This window comes from Brachionichthys hirsutus, chromosome 11, assembly GCF_040956055.1.
Source record: "Brachionichthys hirsutus isolate HB-005 chromosome 11, CSIRO-AGI_Bhir_v1, whole genome shotgun sequence".
Lineage (NCBI taxonomy): Eukaryota > Metazoa > Chordata > Actinopteri > Lophiiformes > Brachionichthyidae > Brachionichthys > Brachionichthys hirsutus.
The window spans coordinates 10,779,190-10,802,247 of record NC_090907.1 but is presented as its reverse complement, the minus strand read 5'-3'; the positions used below and the strand labels follow the sequence as shown (position 1 = coordinate 10,802,247).

The following is a 23,058-nucleotide window of genomic DNA, read 5'->3' as shown; positions in this document are numbered from 1 at the left end:
ACGGGGGTCGAAGGGTCACCCTCTGCACAGGGGGATAAAGCGGTTCTACCATCCCGACTCCCCAAAGTATCATCATTAAAACACACACTTCCACAGGGGAGGGACGAAAGGGGGGGAGAAGAAAACAGAAGGGAGGAGAACAGAGAGAGAGAGAGATGGATGGCAGGAAAAAAAGAGAAGAAGGCGTGGGGATCCCCCACTGGACAGAGTAAAAACAAATTAGAAGGGCCCTTATAAAACACAGATGCTGCAAAAAAAAATAAACTTCACAAGATTTACTGTTTTGCAAAGGAATCGGGGGACTGGTGGAAAAGACATCAGCGCGTTTTTGTCTCCTCCTCACCCCTTTCTTCTTTCTCTCTCAGGTAACGCAGGATTGGGACCCACCCAATGGCTTTTCCCTTCCCCTCCCCTCCCCTCCCCTCCCCTCTCTTTACTCTCTTTGCTATTTCCAGTCCAGGTCAGACCGTCCTGTGTGAAAATGGCTTCCTGCCCGGTCCCCCGCTCCCAAACCACAAGCCAACACAGATATTTTATTAACAGGCCTATTAGGGGAGATGTTTTTTTTTGTTTTTATTGATGTTTCTCATGTCAGACGGATGAAAAAACAACAACTTTGGACAACAGTAAGAAAAGTCAATAACCGGGGGATGATTTTTCTTATTTCAGCAGTTTGTCTCATAATGATGAGAAAAAGCTGAAACAAATGAACGAAGCAGGAGGAAAAACATCTCAACATGCAAAAATACACAAATAAGACACCGATCAGGTGAGAGGAGCTGGGGGTGAGGGGGGGTGAGGGGGTCCATTCAGTGGATCAGATGACTCACACACTCCAGCCATGTGTCTGCACCAGTGTGCACGAGTGCATGTAGCCATCATCAGAACACAGAACAGTCCAGAGTTACAGAGGGATTCAGACAGGAAGCTTCCGGAAATCCCATTTAAAGTTTAAAGACAAACAACAAATATAAATAAAACTGATCAACCAGAAGAAACGACTCGAAGCTGTGAAAATAAGCCATTTGCTAATGTGTGTGATCAAATCAAATCAGAAGGCATCCCAGATCAGCTGTTAACAATGATCATTTATTTATGGGTTCATTTTGAAGCTTTGAAACAACAACATGTTTGTTGTATGAAGAATACAATAAGGTGTGAACATAAAGGCTTGTCCATGAAGATAAAGGCCGGGACCGCTGTCACACGGAGGTCTTGATGATTTCAGTGAAATCATTATTAGCTGATATTCAGAAGTATTTTTAACAATATTATCTACCCTCTCTGGCTTAACATCTGATTACAATTACAGTACATCAAATATATAAAAGTAAGAGTAAGTCCAGGAGAACTGTGTATTGCACACATTAATTTTCTTGGGACTTTAAATCTCAGAGACGATGACACACGTGTTGTGTGAGTGTGCTTGCAGTAAAATGAGCCGAACAGCGCTCCGCATGCGTTCCCCGCCTGCGTTTAAAGGCCTCGTCTTTAATGCCTCTTTAATTACAGAGGGATGCGGCGGTCCGAGCAGAGCGAAGCAGAAGATGATGGGACTGCTGTCACAGCCATCCTCCCCAGCCTTCCCAAGCAACCGCACGAAATGATTAAAAACAGACAGAAACACTCAAAGTTTCCGAATTACAATCGTAATTACAATGTGACTAATGCTCCACTTCCTCTGGGCAACGCAGGCCGCCCTCTTCTTTAATAAGGTGGGCATTTTAATAATCCCCTTTACGACAGACGGATTCATGTCGTCTGAATTAAAAACGTTTTTTTCTGTCTCACTCTGTATCTGAAACACACACACACACACACACACACACACACGACTGACACGGTGGACCTGGTTCCGTTTTTCTGTTTGACTGCACTTCACTGACGCTGTCTTACATTTATTCTACAAATAAAGAGATTTAACGCATCAAATCAGATATTTATTATTATAGATGTTGCAGAGAGAAACATATGAGAAACATAATCATGACATATAATAGTATTATTCTCTACCGAACACACCGAGTAGGAGCATAGTTAAAATATGTATTACACAAATATGTTATTAAAGCGAACATATATTAACAGCCATGTTATAACACTAGCACGTAGCAGCACGGGGAGGAAAGAGAAACATACCAGGAGGACGGATACAAGGACGGACGAGCTGCGGGAACAGCAGGATTTAAAAGCCTTGTTGTTCGGGTGATAATGGAAGGATTTGGCTTTTCAAAGTTTGCACTTTCCACATGGTATGAAATGAGTTAGGGGCCACAAGTGTCGCTCGTGTGTGTGTGTGTGTAATAACAAGCCTGCATTATTTCTTTATCTCTACCTTCCAATTTTTGCAAATCAAATAATGATGAGTGCAGCGGCGAGCAGCCGGTGATAAGAGGGCTTAGTGGTTGTGGAGATTGAGTTATTAGGGTTCACAGAAAATGGACAGAGGTCTCTGGTGCAGCCCAAATGCCTGCCAACGTACATATTCCCCACACAGTGTATTTTTGGTTGCTTTAAAAGCCCTAAAAGTACAGGGGAAGGCTAATTTGGAGGCTAAACAGCTTGTTCGATTGCAGTGTGGTTTTGCACTGAGCTCTCCGTTCATTGACTCCAGCCAAGCTGGGCCCCCCGGGCCCTGGCTCCTCTGCCGACCGACCACAGAGACGGCGGCTGCAGCAAACACTATTTCACCTTCACGGCACACAACTGTTACATCAAACGTGGGCCTAATCCCCGGGACTGCGTGGCAGGTTGAGAGAAACATGCTTTTAAAAGAACATCTGCTCCTTTTAGAAAGCTATTTGTCATTCCCTGTTCCCGGCAGATTTTCTGGGGTAAATTATTAAGATAAATGCAGGAGGATGTGATGTGGTGCTGAATTCTGTGCGTCTGACGAAAATACCAGAAGAACAAACGCTGCTTAGGAAAAAACAACAAAGCCACTGCCCTTTCATGGCAGTCTAAAAATTGTGAAAGACAAAATCTACTGCGTTCATCATCCTGTAGAAAGTTTAATGACAGAAAAAAAAGATTACAGCCAAGAGGTCGCTGCATTTAAGAGGACCGCCCCTTTAAGGCCTCCAGAGGAGGCTGGAAGTTGTTTTAGCTGGAGGAAGTCACCATTCATTAAAGAAGCGGAAGAAATTTCCCCCTTTTTTCGCTGTTAGATTTGCATCAAGGCAGCTTCCCTCCCAACGCTCCGCTCCTCCCTCGACCAACAATCCTTACCACACAGCGCCACGAGGAGGACAGCAGAGGTACTGAACCCATCACGTCCACCCTTCGCAACGTTATATAACAGGATCTGTCCTGAGTGAAGCCTCACCTGACTGGGATGACTGCGAACGTTTGATCATTTCACCATGACAACCGCTCCTAGCGTTTAGAAATATGGAAATGTTAATACTGGATGATGAAATTTATGAAATATATGAAACCGTATGTGAGTGTGGAGACCTTGGAACAAGGCCCAGCATGTTTATTTAGGCCAGTGGTTTTCAAAGTGGGACCGCTGGGATCCTGAAGGGGGTTCTGAAGGTCCTCACCAAAAAGTCTAATAAAGCAGCGACAGAACACGTTAGAATTCTTTTTCTCTAATAAAACATCTTAAAGGATTTAAAAAAGGGCTCCATCATAGTCTTGGCCTGACATTCACTCTGTTTATCGCACACAGCTTTTATTATTGTTATTATTACTATATTGTCATTTTGAAATGACTTCCACACAGATGTGGCGACCGGTCTGTTAGATGTAATGGAACACACTGCTGCACATTCTCTCATGGCTGCTGTCGTCTTTCTGAAACGCTCACAGACGAGGAGGAGATGTTTGAAAGCTGGAGCCGCCTCATCTTAGAGACTTCCTTCCTCACTCTGACTCTCATCTGGAAGGAAAATGCCACCGCACAGTGAAAAATAAAAATGGACTCATTTCTTACGAGTTTTCTTTGAATTGTTTGGGGTTCTTGTTTTAAAAATAAACACTTCTTATCTTTTCTTTAAGGATTTGAATGTCACAAGAATCAAACGCTCCTAAAATGAAAAATGTGTAATTTATTCCTAAGGAAAGGAAATAAACATAAATGTTTAAATTTTACAGAACATTTACTGTTAATGTGTCACTACATATAAATGTATTTTCTGTTTGACATGTCTAATTCTTCAAGTGTGTGTGTGTGTGTGTGTGTGGGGGGGGGGGGTAGTGCTAACCAACAGAGGCTAAACAGGCTAGCAGTCTGAGAGGAGCATCCCTGCAGCTGCTGCAGCTGGAGAACAGGAATCCAATGATGGAAATAAAAGAGCATAGTGCAAATGTCAAAACACAGCCGAGCATGGCCCGCGCTGGTCCAACTGATCAACAGGAGACGGCTCACCATGAGGACAGAAAGCGGTTTGATTTGGGAACCTTCAGTCTTTGTGTAACTTCAAACTGTACCCTGTAACTGTTTAACTTACAGTAACGAGTACAGTACAGGGTGGCAGAGAGGTCGAGTACATACACGACACGTCACACGCCAGCAGTGATGAGGTAATGCTTCCTTGGCATGGACCTCTGCTGAACGTTGGTGTTTTTCACCACAGGACGATGACTGACGAAGGGGAGCGCTCGGAGAGGGGATAAAACAAAGGTCCAAACCCAAATAAGCAAGCCGTCAGCCTCTAATAGCAGAAAGGAAGTGGCCCTTTATCAACAAGTGAATTAACAGTTTCCTGTCACACCTTGTTTTTTCGCATCCTCCATTCTCTCTGAACCAGCGCCAGGGTCCAGATGGCCCCCACCATCGGACCACCAGGGCTTTTGCTCGGTGAGGAAACAAATCTGTTGCACTGACTAATAGCCTTGCGTTGATGTTTTATGGTGGGGTAGTGTAGCGTGTACAACTAGCGGCGCGTATACACAGAAAGGCCCCCGACGCATGTTAAAAAATACAAAGCAAGTCATCACTGTCACGAGAGTGTCGCCAGACAGGGGGGGGGGCGGGCAGAGGAGGTGGACACGTTTCACAGTCCGCAGGAAGAACGAAGGTCTGATCGCCATCGGCCGCACCAGAGGCTGACGTGCAGGCCTCCACACCGAAACCTCCACACCGAAACCTCCACACAGATCAAGAAGGTTTTAGAGGAGGATTTGAGTGGCTTTGTTACCGCTGTAACATGCAGCGCTACTGTAGCATGCAGCGCTCCTGTAGCACGCTGCGCTCCTGTAGCACGCAGCGCTCCTGTAGCACGCAGCGCTACTGTAGCACGCAGCGCTACTGTAACACGCAGCGCTCCTGTAGCACGCAGCGCTCCTGTAGCACGCTGCGCTCCTGTAGCACGCAGCGCTCCTGTAACATGCTGCGCTCCCTTTAGCATGCAGCGCTCCTGTAACATGCTGCGCTACTGTAACAAGCTGCGCTCCTGTAACATGCTGCGCTCCTGTAGCATGCAGCGCTCCTGTAACATGCTGCGCTCCTGTAACACGCAGCGCTCCTGTAGCACGCTGCGCTACTGTAACAAGCTGCGCTCCTGTAGCATGCAGCGCTCCTGTAGCACGCAGCGCTCCTGTAACACGCAGCGCTCCTGTAACAAGCTGCGCTCCTGTAGCACGCAGCGCTCCTGTAACAAGCTGCGCTCCTGTAGCACGCAGCGCTCCTGTAACACGCAGCGCTCCTGTAACAAGCTGCGCTCCTGTAGCATGCAGCGCTCCTGTAGCATGCAGCGCTCCTGTAACAAGCTGCGCTCCTGTAGCACGCTGCGCTACTGTAACAAGCTGCGCTCCTGTAGCACGCAGCGCTCCTGTAGCACGCAGCGCTCCTGTAACACGCAGCGCTCCTGTAACAAGCTGCGCTCCTGTAGCACGCAGCGCTCCTGTAGCACGCAGCGCTCCTGTAGCACGCAGCGCTCCTGTAGCACGCAGCGCTCCTGTAACAAGCTGCGCTCCTGTAGCACGCAGCGCTCCTGTAGCACGCAGCGCTCCTGTAGCACGCAGCGCTCCTGTAACATGCCTCTGGCTGCTGCCACATGGCGGCTGTAGCCTCCGTAACCTCTGCCCTGGGCAGAAGCTGCACTCACTAATCAAGCCTCGTATTCGCTGGGCCGCTGACAGCCCACGTTTACAGCACAGGACGGTCCCATCATTTTTATGCGGGGGTGGGAAGACATTTCAGATTTGAACTGCAACAAGGCAATGGCCAACCGCAGCCTCTATTCTTAGGCATGCTGGCGGCCCGGGGTGGTAACTTTGAGAAGGATGTGTACTTTTCTACAGTTCCTTCCCAAAAATCAACGCCGTCCCCTCTGGCGACAATCACAGGGCAGCTGTTGTGGCTAGGTGGGCCAGCCTCGGCCCGCCGCTTTCTGCCAGCCTCAGAAAACCGCTTTTGTTGCCCAAAGTTCACACCCAGTGTGCAAAAACAGGATGAAGACGGACGCAAAAGCAAATGTGACTCAACGTGTTTGCATCCTGTGACAACTGCACAAATGATGGAGTTTTTATCAACGCTGGTGGCAGCGGTAGTGGTGGGAGGAGCTGGATGTCTAAATTTACGTGTGGCAGGATGCATGGAGCCATTTTATCTTCAAAACACACACACAGCGAACTACTGGGGTTCCACCATACCCTACCCCTGCACTTGCTTTTGAAGGTGAGGGTCGATTGTTTGTCTGAAATGTTGGGTTATCTTTGACAGCGAAGCCTCAAAATGATAAATCTGCTGAGACTCCACTGAAGAGGGAAATATCTTATATCACAGCTACTTTAACTACTTTATCTTTTTGCTCTCAGCAAGATAATATTTATCCTTATTTCAATCATGTAAACCAATGAGAAATAAGCTTCATCAGTGGATTAATTCACTTTTGATCTGTAAGGATAAAGAATACAAAGAGAATCTATTCATTATTTATCAATGTTAATTTTCTATGACTTTAATAATCTTTTTAAAATCAACAGCCATAACACAGCATACCGGTATGTACTACAGTACTTAGATTTGACCACCTCAGCGATTGACATGATCATTTACATCGTTCACATACGTGTGATATGTTTGAAATGAAGCTGTTCAGTGTTTCTGTTGGATTAAAAATAACTCTGCATGTGTAGAATGAACGGTGGGTGCTTTCAGAACCATGTCTGACGTGAGCCTCCATGCAACACACATTACAAAGTTAGGGAAGGTCAATTGGAACATAGTGAACTTTAAACTTGTTATAACGAGGTAATAACACTTTAAGTGCAAGCGGCGGCCGGCTTGTGGCGCGCACAGCAAGGCGCTTGGGGTCTATCAGAAGGTGCGCTTGTGTCCGTATGGTTCAGATTAACACCTTGATGAAAGCAGTGTGAAAGCTGACTTCAATTTCCTGTCGACTCTTATAAACTGTAAAATATTCTAGTTATGAAAACCTCCCATTTATTCAAACAAGCACTTCACCACAGCGCTCAGTAATCATTTACTCTGACCTGCTGCGTTTTCAGCTCAGAAAAAGAATGATCAATTGTGCAGACAGTTCATCATCCTCCCACACACACACACACACGTGCACGCACTCACACAATAAGGTATCACTGTGAGGACTAATTGTTGACAGGTGGTAGTAATGCCCTCCTTTGAAACTAAAGTGTGATTTACGACCACGCTCCCCGAGACCCCAGCTTTCAGCGCTGCTACTACAAACTTATCTTTCTCTTCCTTCGTCCGTCACGCCCCCTCCTCTATTCTCCCTCTTCTATCTCTCCTTCATTTTTCTCAATTGCACCTCATTACTTTGCTCACTCACTTTCACCTCTCATCCCACTTTGATGTTTCTGCCCCTCTGTCTCTCATCGCAGCAGAGCAGAGACTCTCCGAAGTCTGACGTCCTTTTAATGTTTGATGGCCTATTTTTCACAGCGTGGAGGAATGTGTGTGTGTGTGTATTTTGGTGTCGGGGTTACAGAGGGGTCTGAACCTGGACAAGGGAGAGGAAACAAGGGCGCCGTCTTTCAAGAGAGCGTGTTTGTGTGAATGTATATTTGTGTTTGTGTGAGTTGTGGGAAAGAGCGATGACAACATGTTCTGAACCTGACCTCATGGTGGCAGAATCTTTTCTCCCAATAGAAGACTCTCAGAATAATGTATATATATTTGCACACACATATATATGTGTGAGTATTTTATTTATTTTTTTGATTTAAGATGACACTTCATTCTGACTTGTTCGAGCATTAACATTTAAAATCTGTTTTCCAATCGTGCAAGTTGAAAACCATTTCCAAACTAAAAACAGACTGGTCGATTCCCAGTCATGTGGTTCTTTGAAATGTTTATCCCGTTCCTGACCTCGCCCCGACTGTGGCGCACCTTCCGAAGTGCAAGGATATTCGGGGAAACCCATGACTGATGAGAACTGTGATATTTTACACTGAGTAACACCTCTGGGGTCAGGCAGTGCGTTGTGTGTGTGTGTGTGTGTGTGTGTGTGTGTGTGTGTGTATGTGTGTGTGTGTGTGTGTGTGTGTGTGTCAGGTCGGGGTACAGGCGGCCAGAGCAAGCTGCTGTTTGACAAACAAGCCAGACAAGGTTGCAGCAGACCAATCAGAGTACCTGGAAAAGAGCTACTGAGATGACCCGTCACTGAACACACACACACACAGATAGTAACTGTGAAGGATTTCTGGAGATTTACAGATAACTAGCAGGACATCATCTCCCTCAACATCTGAAATTAAGTAAAGTAAATCAATGCTGATGTAAATAAACAAAACAAACGTAAAATGATGCCACGGAATCCTGGACAGATTCAGACACACGTTATTTATAGATCTTCAAAAGCTTGAATTCATGTACAGACTTGGAGTTAAATAACTTTTTCCCATCAATGTGGGATCTCAGAGCTTCTGGAAAGATGGATTAGGAGATGAATTCAAAGATTTACAACTGAAGGTGTCGGCCTTCCTCCACTTTGCTTTGATGCAGAAAGCTGTTCGGAGTTTTCATCCACACACACACACACACACACACACACACAACTGCTCCTTTGACCTTCCCTTAGGTTACATGCCATGAAATGACTAGGGACACCAATTAGCCTTTCCTTCCCCCTCTGTCCCAGCTCCTCACCGTGTAGCGGAGACCCCGACGGACTGCTGGACAGGCCAGGTATGGGGCTGCAGCGGCCCCCGATGCCTCCTCCTCCACCCAGGATGCAGCCGCCTCCTCCCATGCTTCCGCCACCGGCTGCTCCTCCTAGCGCAGCCACCCAGTTCAACTCCTGTTCGATTTCCTCCAGGCCGGCGCTTTTTTGAAAGCGGGACATTCTGTTGACCACACGGGGGGACATGTGTGTGCGGGCGCAGGGTGCACCGCCGTAGGGGTTAACAGGAAACACGTGGGTGGTGCCACGGAGGGTGCTGATGGCAACCCAGCGACTGTCCTGGCTGAAACACATGTCCTGGACCTGGAGAGAGACAGGACGGGTTAGTGGGGGTGCCAGATGCAGGAAAAAACCTTCTCACTACATTTCCATTCAGGACTGAGGCCCGAAAAAAGCCGGATTAGCCTGATGTCATCACAGCCAACAAATATTCTATTCGTCAATAAAGTAAAATATACTGTATCTCTACATGTCAAATCAATTAGGGCTCACAGGACTAGTCAAAAACAGAAAAGATAAGAGCCAGCGAGGAAAAACCGTCTTTTGATCTACGCTGATAGCGAAGCTGACCTGATCAGGAGGAGGTTAGTATTCCCGTGTTTAGGCCAGTAAAGCCTCAGGCTAAGAAAAGCAGGTTATGTGGACACAAACAGCCTTAAGCCTGGTTATAACCCAAACTAAACTATAATAAAGGCACCTAGACCAGCTCAACGTGACATGAAGCTCATGTGTTATTACTGATTTACAACCACTGAAGAAATCCTTTTCTGATTTCTGATCAAAGCGGCATCTGGAGGGAAACAACAAGAGACCTCATGCATGACAAAAGACAATCAATTACATAGTTAATTGTGACAAATTGAGTGTTTGGCCTGATTAATGAAGAGACAAAGCTGATGGTGTCCTTGTTGTCGTGCTTCTCAGACAGACAGACTGAGCAGGAGACAGTATCTCCCCGAGTATGTTAGACATGCAGGAGAGCAGACAGACCGGCTGCAATGGACAATATAATCAAAGGAGGGGGGGGCGGGGGGGGGGGGGGGGACAAAAGGACCGAAGAGAGCCAAGAAGTGGCAAACCGATGAGGCGACAGTGTGCTGAAATAACGTGACCTGTTCAACATACTATTAAAAATCGAGTCAGGGAAGCCGAACGAACTGGAAGAAAATCAAAGGGAAAAGTCCAGGAGAAAAGTCAGATCAGGAATGTCCAGCTCCTCAGCCGAACGAGACAGCTCTGGACCCGAGGGCCTCTAATCTCCTGCCAGGACGGACTCGGTAATTGTCCCCAGCAATGACAGTTAATGGGGCATCCTCTGCATACCAGACAGTTACTACACTCCACACAGATGAGTGAATGAGGGGGGGGGGGGGGGGGGCTTGGGCTGATAAGGGATCACTTTGAGATGATAAAGAGCAACCCTGTGTGTGTCATAATAGACCTGAAGTTATTAAACGGGTGCCTGAATCCTAACGGCCCGTCGGGGGGCTTACCTGGGAGAGCACATTTAAAGTGTCACAACCAGGCAAATATGCAGCAGTCATCCAACACTGTGTGAAAAAAGTGGAAGGTAATTGTATTGGGTCACAAGGACGTGCTTGTGTGGAGGACATTCCAGAGAGGCTGGAGCGCTCAGGTGTCACTGTGCAAGAAAGGAATACAGAGATGTCGACGGGGGTTTACTCTGGTGGGGCAAGAGCTGTTCCGTGTCGAGCCGGGAACAGAAGGGCGGCATCAGGAATGATTACGATGGCAGAGCTGGAACAAGAGTTGCCAGATCTTTTATCGTGGTCAAGGATTATACAGCGTCAGACTCGGCCTGCGGAGAAAAGGCCATTTACTGGATTACGAGATCCCTGACCATAATCCCAAACGCAAATAGAAACGTAGGTCAGATTGATTGATTGATTCAAACAAGTCAACCTCTCTAAGTATGACGTCACAAGACGCCCAATCAGAGCCGCGACCCGTTCCGATCTACTTTAACCCCTGCTTGTGAGTCATTCAAATAGAAGACAAAAAATATGCGGCTATGGCTAATGCTAATAACGTCAAGCTAACACATTAGTAATGGAATATGTGTCTTGTGACCTGCGATTCCTGTGCGTGCAGTCGGCTAACAGCTACCGCTATCCACAAATGTTACCGACGCAATGAGCTCATCGTCGAAAAGGCGGCTCATTTGGTTCGGAGCCTTTTTCTTAACTGATGATTGAATAAAAGGCATAGCAAACGTTACAGTCAACAAAACTGCTGATGTATTTTCCTGTGAGATCAAACATCCTTTTGAGCTCACCAGTCTGGCTAAGCCTGAAATAACCGCGACCATCTTGTTGGAGGCGTGTCTGCTTCCTTATGTTAGAATAGTTCAAAGACTCATTATTTCACTGCGACCCTCAGTCTCCCTACCCATCGTGCTTATCTTTGCTGTAGATTGTGCACCAGTCTATGCATACAGTTAGAATAACGACATTTTAATTCCTTGTTTAATTCATGTTGGGCAAGAGAGAAGCTCAGCGCTGGGCGAGCTTCGTCTTCTTCCAGCATCTGTGTGAGTCGATGCCTGCTGTGGATGGCAGAGGATGTTCAGCTCAGAGTTCCCTTGACTTCGGTCCATGCAGACACACCGACTTATATCACTCCAATCACAGCTGATTGTTCAGGGCCAGTTCAGTTCGGCAGCAGTGGAGCCGCCCTGCAACCCCAATGACTGGGGCAGTCCTGTTTGCCCCCGGCTCCGCTCTCATCTGTATCCTGGTCCTCTTCAGCCCCTTCTAGCTGCTATCAGCAGCAGGTCTGTTTACCTGGCCTCGGGTCACTGACAGCTAGCGGCATGTTTGACATTTGGAGACAGATAAGGCGTCTCTCCACCCACCTAGCTGAGGACTATCACTCTCTACTGTGTGTCTGAGCGTGTGTGTGTGTGTGTGATTGTGGGCGTGTGTGGGTGGGTGTGAGAGTGTGTGGCGATAACCCCTTGGCCAAGCACTAGGCTGAGGCCAGCATTCAGTGTTTACAAGGGGTCTGATCAAAGAAGGCTCAGTGTGCAGCCGGTCAGCGGACCTGCCGTTTGGTCATATATTAACTATAGGCAGGCTGTGAGAGTGTGTGTGTGTGTGATGGTCCGTTTTCACGGTCAATAATCCTGAACCCAACAAGGCCTAGAGCACTTTTGTTGAGTAAGCTTCTCTGCAATGTTTCTCTGGGTGCTTTGGATTTTAAATCAGGAAGGTGTCTACGATCTGCTGCCCTGAGTCAACCAATAGGAGCTGCACACCGAGTCCGGCTCTGCACAGCGGGGTCGCACCGCGCCTGAATGTCATCAGACGGGGCTACCGTTGTGTTTATGCTGTGTACCGTGTACCGCTGTGTTTGAAGACTGGCCCAAGTCCGCTGATCACATGCTCCATAGAAAACCCCATAAGCTGTAAAACACAGGGAGGAGCCAAAGGAACAGAACAAGTAAAGGCGTGTGATGAGAAAAGTGCTGTCCAGCAAAGATTCACAATGTTCCAGGGTCAAATTCAACTGTTCAACCAGCACGTATCCGGCTCATGCAGCTGATAGCTGAGGATCAAGCAGCATCGCCGTAGAGATGGACGGACGGATGGATGGATGGATGGACATATAGATGGATGGACGTGTAGATGGATGAATGAATGGATGGATGAATAGATGGATGAATGGACATACAGATGGATGGATGGATGGATGGATGGACATGTAGATGGATGGATGGATGGATGGATGGACATATAGACGGATGAATTGACGGACGGATGCATGAATGGCTGGACATATAGGTGGATGAATGGATGGATGGACGTAGAGATGGATGGACGGACGTATAGATAGATGGATGGATGGTTGGATGTTCCGCCATTGACTCATTACCGGAGCTGATAATAGTGTGTGTGTGTGTGTGTGTGTGTGTGTGGCTCAGACCTTGGCCTCCGTCTCCCCACGATGCAGCGTGTAGAGATGGTGGACGGCGCTCTGGGAGGACGCCCAGGGGTGGGTGAGAACCTGGAACACGTGGAAATCATGGCCCAGCGTGTCGGCCGTCACCAGCAGCATCCCTGCAGCAGACGCAGCAGCATTAGGAGCCACGCCCACAACCAACTGTCTCTTATTACCACTTCATTCAGCCAATGAACTTCCATCTGTGACATTAGTGTTTGACTTGCAGTTTTTTCCACCGGAATGTGTTGCCTTTGAATATTACATTCTACATTTGGTACTAGTTACTAGTATTTATTGCTGCCTTTAGTAAATGCTGTATGTGCTAATATAGGGACTCTTCTCTCATGCTGGTTCCATATTTAAGTACTTGTAGTTTTATTTTAGTGTACTGTATTACGTTAAGGGGAAATCGTCCCTTTAGGCTCAGTCGCTGCTGTGTCCCTCCTAAATAAGCTAAACAAATAAAAGCACTAACAGAGAACGGATGTTACTATTAATACGGCCGATCGGGTTTTAACTCAATGCTGTAAAAAATATATTTATTACTATTTACAATGTGCCTGTGTGGAAATGAAATCATCAGAGAACAACTTAAGAACGTTTTACCAGCATGTTCTTATTTGCTGCTGCAGCGTCTGGAATTATGCGTAGCATTTTTTACTATAGCTTTTAACTTCTGGTGCCATGACGATCATATGATGCAGTGAAAACAAATCATCAATCCATTACAAACACCTAGTGGGGGAAAAAAATAAATAAACAGTATGCATGTGAAATAATATGCCGGAAGAAAATATTCTATTGCAGCAGAAATTCTTTCACTTTAGTCATTAATTGAAGCTAAAATGACCTTTTTGCTGAGGTCCAATGTGACCCGAGGACGGCTGAACCATGCCAGTGTTTAAACACCACTGCTAGTAAACTCGTGCCAAATGCAGCCAACCAAAGTATTTGAACTGCATCCCACTCCAGCGGCTCACGCGAAGGCAGGCAGCACTGCAAACTGTGCAGCACAGCCTGACAGAATTAGCACGCTTTTAAAAAGTAAGCCATCATTTGTTGCTGCCGGCTCGGTCTGCATGGCAGAGAGCGGCGCCCGGGTCGTGTATGTCCTGGAGGACAGACAACATGACGAGTGTCTGCAAAAGAGAGGATCAATATATTCATGCGTGTCATGGTCGAGCGTGCACGTGCATTCTGCTTCACAGAAACACCGAACCGCAGCCCAACACAAGTGTAACCCCCTCCGGTGACGGGCCCATTAAATTTGGCCTCGTTTTATTTGAAGCTTGTCAAAAATCCAGAAAGTACAGGTCTGCACTATAAACAACATGCTCAAGTAACCACACCAGAACAAACCCAGAACTCAACTGGCTCAGCTGTAAAACAAAGAACACTACAGCGCTGTTCAAACACAGCCCAGACCCAAAACCCCAGAAGCCTTTCAAGCTCCGACAAACAAACCCATCGATCGGGCAGCAGCTCCAAATGTTTCAAAGCATCACTGATACAGGGAGAACGCTGTCTCTGCGATTCCCCCACATGCATGATATTTAAATAATTAGTACTGTTCCTCGGTCGCTCTCCATGGAATCTTTTGTCGAGGCTGCAGTAGGTTCTAATTAGTGGCCAGCCGTTATTGGGTGGCATGTCAGACGTGAAAAGAAGAGGCTGGACTGGCACTGGATTAAAAGGATTCAGCAACACGTGCACGGGAGATGGAAAACTGCGTCTCTGGAAATGTAAAAGTTGACCCATTTGAAAGACAGTCCTATTTAGAGATGACAGGAGGAATGAAGGAGGTGGAGACTCACTAATGGATAGACGGGCAGATTTTCGTAGGTGAAGGAAGGAAAGCGAGTGAAGTGTGGATTAAGACAGTGGTTAGCTATTCATGCTGTATCAGAGTGACCAAAAAAGCCAAAGAGGAAAGGCCCGGGGCCTGTAAACTCTAGAAAACCCACACCCCAAATGAGGTGCCAAGCCACAAGAAGCATTTGCGTCAACTGGGAATAGAGAGAAAAAAGGGACGGGGCCCTTCTAATTATAGCGTCTGGAAACGGAAGCGCGGGGTGATTAGGAGTTGAGGCACTGCGGTCTGTTTATCTGGGAGCTTCCTCTCGCTCTCGAACCCTCTCGCCCCCCACACTCCTCTCCTCCTTTCTTCCTCCTCTCTCTGTTTTGGTCTGGCCACACCCACCCGGTGGCTGGAGAGTCTGGCCATCGGCTTTCTGACAGAAGAGACTTGGCCGCTGTATTCCAGCCAGGCCGGCTTTTCTCTTCTGCTGATGGTAGAGTCTGGGCTCCAAAAAAGCAGCAGCCCAGAGAGGCTGGAGAGCTTTGAGAGCTTTGAGCGACCGAGGATGGGGTTTTGTGGCCTTGTTGAAATACAGAGGCCTTCACCGTGAGGCGTCAGTCGGTTAGCCTGCGGGAAGGCCAAATTAAAAAGCAGCAGAACCACTTGGCGGGTGAAAAGAGAGGGTTTCAGGGAAACCAAAGGCTGGCCGGAGCAGGGTTTGACACGTCCTATTTATAACACCTCGTCTCAGAGGTTTCTGTGATATTTACAATGTTTTAGTACCAAAATCGCTTGCACACGCACTTAGACATGCACTAAGAACTGGAAGAGATAACCTCTAATTTGCCATGTGTGTGAGGCGTGCAACTGTATGGGACATGAGGGAAGTGATACAATCATCATTTCCATAAATATCTTCTTTTGCTCTCTTCCTCCCCAAAAATTGTCTTGTTGTGTTTTTCTGGAGGCTTCAGTGTCCCATTGCCGAGCATCCAAACACAAAACATCTGCTCAATCCCGCCGATATTAGTAGGACGCTGATTTTTTTTTTTTACAAGGCGGTTGGGCTAGCCTCAATCTTGACAAAGGCAGATGGGATGAGGGGGTGGGATACAGAAAGAGGGAAAAGCTAGGAATGAAATGGAGAGAGCAACAAAGAGGGTGGTGAGTTCCCGACTTGGCAACAAAAAAGGCCACAACAAACCTAGTCCACTTTTTAATTACCAACACTAGGCTCAAAAAAGCCTTTGAAAATTGGGAAAATCTCAAACTATAACCATGTGGAAGGCATAAAGCTTCCAATATGGAGCACTTGGGGCACTCAGATAGCTTTACTGAACCAGGATGCATTCAGTGCGAATGAGCTCAGCATACAAAGAGTATCCACCCCAACACCAGGCTTTGTGTGTGTGTGTTTGTATGTGTCTCACACATGTTATGCATAGATCATCGACCACCCTCCACGACTCAGCCACCTGCACATCGACCCACTCCTGCCGACCAACCCACCTTCAGCTGCTGTTCTGCTGTCTTTCATTTGAAAACTCAACAGTTTGAAGTCATTCAAAACCCCTGGAGGACTTTCCTTATCAAAATGACATGAGGGAAAAATAAAATACTCTGATGGATACATAAGTAGTAGAGTAAGAGGTGTGTGTGTGTGTGTGTGGGGGGGGGGGGGGTACTCGTGTTTTTTATAGCAGCTATTTGACCAGACCTGCATAAGTAAGATCAATTCAGCGGTTTTTGGCTATCTGATACCAAATCATCATCAGGTGGTCAGTTTGACGGCTGAAAAATAAAAGCCCAAAAACTCTGCCTGCCGTTTGGGATGAACAAATCAGTGCCCCTCGAATAGTCTGAATGTGACTTCCCGATAACTTGTTTAATCTCTGCAATCCCTTGTTTGTGTTAAAACACGTGTATATCCTTCCACGCATGAAAGACATACTATAATAAAAGTATGTCTTTCCTATTTATGTTGTTTGGCGTGTTCAATTTTGGCAAATGTTTATGCTGGACGCCATTCCTGATGCAACCCTCCGCAGCTATCCGGGCTTGGGACCGGCTCAAGGGAGAACCTGCCAATGCTACGTTAGCGCCTGCTAACCGCACTACCCATGAGGCTGCATTAAGTGAAATGCCTTGTACTCCATTATATTCTAGAGAAGGCCAGACATCTCAAAACTTAGACCAATACACTGTAGCTGCAAAATTAGCACTCCAGCTACGAGCAAAATATTAGCTAAAGATGCAATACTGCCGTACATTGAATAAACATACTCTGACACAATGCCACCCGACGCCTGATTCTTAAATAGCATAGTGACATTCCAAAAGCGAGAGGCGTGACATGTGACCCAAACACGTGCACGCCATCTTTGGCACGGCTCCTTTACGCAAATGTTCATCCAACTCCGTTACAACTGCTGTTCAGAGGCAAAACAACATCTTAACCTAAAGCATGCCGTAGAACGAGACGCTTCGGATGAGCTCATCGATCTGCTGCAGGAAGTGAGGCAGTTTGAGAGGAAGTCTGTGGATAATATTCAATGTTACCATGAGGCAGAGAAGACAGACTTTCTTCCGCATTGAAGCGCATCAACAACACACTACCTACAAAATGCATTTGGACTCGCTTCATTAAGGGGCTCCCGGTTGAACCTACAGGTGTGAAGATGGTGGAACGTATGAGAGCTGTGCTGAACCGAGGGTTGTGTTTTTCTGTGCGTTTCCCAGTCTGGCTGTGAGCACTACATTAACACAAACACAAAAACAGGTGTGTGTGAGAGAGAGAGAGAGAGAGAGAGAGGCTAATGTCGCAGTGACGCTGAAGGAGAAACAAGCCTGGCTTCAACATGCTCCTACCAGCATCAGGAAAAGCGTGGCTGTTCTCAGGGCAGAGTTCCAGGCCGGCTCTTTCATCACCTGAAGTGAAAAACAAATGACCGAAGCCTGCTTCTATGGAGCATTTACATATTTCCACATGTACTGATGAAAAGGTTTAAACTATGACTTCTGCCATGTGCAGGAAGGCCAGTGAGTCGCTGAGAGCATGAGGAGGTGAAATATTCTGTTCCTATCTGCAACATGTCATCCATCTACAAGTCCCGCCTCGATTCGCTGCTGCCACTCTGTCGTCCCAGAGAATCTGAATACACTGACTGCGTCTTTCCAACACAGAACAAACCGGTTCTCATAGCAGCTCAGAGAGTACTTTAACACGATCCTTCTTTAGATTTCATTCTCTTTTTTTTTTTTAAAGCCCCAAAACAAATCGCAATCCAACATTTCCTGATAAAGAATTTGGGCCTGCGATCAGCACGTAATCCCATTTCTCAACACAGAGGCAGACACTTAGGCTGCAGCAGTAAGCTGCTTGCATTCACATGGCCTCTTTTAAACTTCTCAGACTTGTGTTCAGTTGTGTTAACTAATGAAATCCCTTCAAACATTCACCGCCGCTGGACAGAGACAGGATTTCACACGGCCCCAGGGGTCCATTGATCTGAAAGACACAAACTGAAAAGGAGCTGTGTCTGGCTCAGCCTCATTAACATTTGGATTTTGGAACAGTGGCTTAATGTTTCTGTGTTGCAACATCAGGATCTCTTAATTACATCACAGGCACAGAAAAACTCCTTACTCTGTAAAAATAGCAATGCCGAAGCCTGAAGGTGGTAACACAGACTCCTCTAGCAAAGAGACTTCCTTCATCTAAGATTCTGGTCCCCATCAGATTATCTCAATAAGAACTTGCCAAAATGTCAAGAAACGTCTTGTGTATCATTGGATAAATGTCATTCAGTTGTTCTGGCATCCTGAGGAAGATAAATTAGGCAGAATGTCGTGAAGTTTATCCCGGAGGTGGGCAAACGTTTTGACTTGCGGACCACAAAGGGTTCTAAAATTTGGCAGAGGGGCCGGTCCAGGAAAAGATGGATGGAGTGTTTATCTGAACTAATATAAATGGAATGTAAAATACATTACATGAAATGATTTGGCCTTTTACAGGTAGCAAAGCATGAATATGGGAGGCTCATAGGTCAAATGAATGAGGTTTAATTATAATAAAATGTATTTTAATGATATAATTTGGACAAATTTGGTGGGCCGTAGTTTTCCCATGCCTGGTCTAACCCTAACCCTGCAGCAACATCACCAATCTTTGGGTACATGAGCGGTGGATTCCTTGACAGACAGATTCTTGATTTTGTGTTGACATGGAAATCATTTGCTTTTCCCACTCTTTCTGGATTTTAGATTTAGTAAATGGAGTAATTTCATGAGAAGTATTTCTTGGAGCAGTGTGTGTGTCTTAGATCTTGTAATACTGAGTGAGCCCACAAAGCTATGTTTCTGTGTTTATAAAAGTCACATCATTACAGTTCACGCTTCACTGGATTATTGTGAATAAAGACTCTCGCTGAGGAAGCAAACCTCTCTAATGCTTTTCCCACTGGACGCTGTAGCCAGGACGAGCAACGAGCAAATGAGCACAGAGGGCAGCTGAGATGCTAACTGTTAGCAGCTAACAGTACCAAACGTGACCTCTGAACGAACACAAGGCGGAGAGGCAGGACGGTCTGGGATGTTGGGCGAAGATATCCATAAAAAGGAAACAAAAAATGCTTTTTGAAATCTGGCTTACATAATTGATTGAACTAAGTGGTTCTATTCCTTTATATTAATTAATACATAATATAAACTGTAAGTCACCCTGGCTCTAATAATATGGATTTGTTGAACACAGCTGAGCTGGCCTTTAACACTTTCGGACGTCAAATACGACAAAATGCTTAAATGTAATTTATCATGAGACAAGTTTATATTTAACTACCGAACACAGCAGTCTAAATGAAATGACATGATCCCCATATAAGATGGTGAGAATCCCTCCAAAGCAGCCAGTGTAAATCACACCCGGAGCCAGCTGTGTCACGCTAATCACTATCTTGGTGTGAAGACACAACTCAATCCATGCTAAATGTGTGACTATAAATGTGTGGCCAGGCAGAGCTGCTTGTGTGTGGGAATTCCCCTCATGTTCAACATGTGCTGTGTGGGTTCAGGGTTTGTCGGCGACGGCCTGGTTTCTTTTACGCATCAGTAAGACGGAGAGACGGAGTTATTACACCACGGAGAGCAGCCTCCGCGGGACAGCTGCCTGCATGGTCAGACGCAACGGGCCAAAGCTATTCATTAAAGCAGCCTGCTACTAAACCCGGGACACGCTTTATGGGACAGTTTTGGCCTTGATTCATCGGCCATTGCTCGTGGCTTTGATGGAGGTACATCCATATTCAGGACAGTCAGATTGCTACGGACAGATTAAGTTCTGATTCTGTGCTATCCTGCGGTGTTTCACGAGATGAGAAGGGAATGAAGGGAACAGCACAAAGGTGGAAGTAAACCATCCCTACAGTGAATCTGAATACGATTATTCTGATTCACGGCGATCAAAGTAGAGGCGACCGTCAGCAGATCAACAGTTGATCTCTTGTGTGATAAGCTACGAGGGACGAGTCTGTTCAGAGGGGCAGCGTTGGCTGATTGCAGCTTGTGTGGTTGTCGCCATCCAGTGGTAAAGCTGAGTCATCGAAGCGCTGCTGTTCGTTACAATAACAGCCACGACGCCGACAATACTACGACAATTGGTTCCGAAGGTTTTGTCATTAACCGACTTGTCCTAAGTCGCCCATGTTAAAGTACGATAAGTAATATTATGCTACGTCATGATACAGAAAATATCGGGGGAGAAAGAGGCAATTTCCTCTCGGTAGACATCGTGGATGAGAGCGCAGAGACTGTCGCACGCTAGATTCGCTCGCTCGCTTTCCGGGATGCCGTAAAAACACCTCGTAAACAGATAAAGAAATAACAGACAGGTGCGGTCACGAAGTCGAAGAGTCGCGAAGGTCGTCAGTCGACGACTACCTGTACAGTCGAAACGCTACACAGATAAGCTGCAATTTGACTCCTTATCAATGAAATGATTGAATGCTATTTTTTTTCTAATGCTATTTCTGGTCAGTAAAGTTAAAATACGGGCAACAGTTTAATGGGTGTGTTTGTTTGATGTCGTTACTTTGAAGTAAAGGGTCTGAATAAATGTCCCATGCTTGAGAGAATAACGGGTGAACCCTGCGTGGCTGCTGGATCAATCATTGCATCTCGGGCCAGTTATAATCAAATGGCGTCTTTTTTCCAAACATGAGTGTATTTTGACACTGGCATCATACCTAATAATCAAGTCAAGGATCGTTAAGGACGAGGGACGAGGACAAGACGTGAAAGAAAACAAGCGCACACACATTGCAGCTGTTAAAGAGAGCACTTTGCCACTGCACTTCATCTGCGTCCCTCTAATTACACCACTAGGAATAGATCCACGGACCCAAGAACTGGCAGCCACCGGCCCGCCCTCTGTAGCGCGTCCAACACACACAAGCCACTGGGGTTTCTAGCATAACTCTTCCCAGCCAAACTGTTTGGACTTTCCAGGATCTGTTTGAGTTCTACCATTGTTTCCAGCTCAGCCTATCGTTCTAGTTTCTGCCATGTTGAGGCTGACCACCAACAAGAGCAGGAAGGGAGCTGAGCAAATTTCCCTTCAGGCCTTTGAAAGAGTTCACAGAGAGTCAGGCCGATGAAGCTGCCACTCAGGATCCTGGACGCTGACAGAATCAGAAGGCCTCTAATTATGGGGCGCTCCACAGCAAGGCCGCTCATAATTTAAGACGAGTAAAAATATAAACAATATGAGGAAAAGAGTCGTGCAATCACAACAGTGGAAAAGAGGAGTTCCTGTACTTTTATGTGGTTAATCTCATTACAAGCCATAACGACAATGAATAACACGGGGAGCCTGTTTTGTGTGGCTCCAGTCTGGGGGCTGATCTCAGTCGTAATTTTAGCAATACAGTAATACCTTGACATACATACGTGTAGAACTCGTTCCTGGACCGAGATCGCAACTCAAATCGTTCATATGTCAAATCGATGTAAAAAAATCTGTTCCGACATCTAAAAACACTCAAATCAATGCTGATAACAATGTAATAAACATTTTAATTGCTGCATAACTACACACAATGATACAATAAATGACATACAGTATTACTGTACTATAAAATGTGGTTTAATATTAACTTATTAACTTCTAGACAGACGATATCGCTAAGAGCGGAGTGCGGGGGGGGGGGACTTTATACAGTAATTGTACCTTACAGGTACTCGTACATAATAGTTCTGCCTCTGGAATGCTTTGTGTTCTCCTACACACCGTCCATGTACTCGGCTCGTACTGGTGTGTCCCATCACTTACGGACACCACGGTCACGTTGATGTATAATTTCATGCTTCATCTCCATCGTCATCATCACCTTTCCTTATTACTGCCATCCTCAGCACTCGCTTTCTTTGGACCCATCACTGATCAGGAATACTCACAGGTGCAGCCAGAATCAGGTCAATACTGGAAACACAACAACGAGACGAGCAGGAGACGAGGACGGGAGGTGGACAACACCTGGACTGAACCAGAGCTAGCTAGCAGCGCTTGGACAGCTAGCGTGCTCAGCCTTTCCATACAAGTCCACTGAAACTAAATGCCACACGGACTGTTAGGTGAAGATGAAGATGTTGCTCTGTGCTAACCAAGCTGGCATTTTGAACAAGGATGAAATAAAACTCATGGTTGCTGGCCACACCTTTAGCTACAATCAGCTGATCTACACCAAGACGACCGAGCCTTAGCACGCTGAGAAGCACAAGCACAAGAACTTTGAACATGGATTCTCCTTTTAGCTCGTTTTGCTGTGCACCAACACGCTGCTCAGATGTTAGAGTTTATATATGGCACATGGTTGACCTCCTCCAGGGGCGTAACACTAAAAGTCAATGCCTCTTTGGACAGAAATGATTCCAACTTCCATAAACTATTTCCTTGCAGAACGACCCTAGTACGAAGCGGGTACTTTGCTAATCCTGCTTCCAGCTTACTCTCTACGTATAGCCACATTTGATCCCTGCCGTTCCACCGGTCCGTCTCAGTTCCCGCCGGGTGAAACGATGATAAGTACAGCTCTTGTGGGTTGATTTAGCAACACCCTGTCAATGGTGATCAAATGTTTCTGACAGCCACCGCCATATTGTCAGCTCAAACTATCTGAGATAATG

At 46.3% G+C, this 23,058-nt stretch overlaps 1 protein-coding gene across 1 annotated transcript in view; it reads right to left on the bottom strand.

The window, feature by feature from the left end:
• bcas3 (BCAS3 microtubule associated cell migration factor) overlaps positions 1-23,058 on the bottom strand; it is a 238,466-nt gene that overhangs the window by 177,188 nt on the left and 38,220 nt on the right. Inside the window, exons 14-15 of the mRNA XM_068745321.1 lie at positions 13,062-13,195; positions 9,083-9,419 (exon numbers count right to left, since the gene is read on the bottom strand). Coding sequence (XP_068601422.1) covers positions 9,083-9,419; positions 13,062-13,195 — 471 coding nt within the window. The remainder of the gene's footprint in view (positions 1-9,082; positions 9,420-13,061; positions 13,196-23,058) is intronic.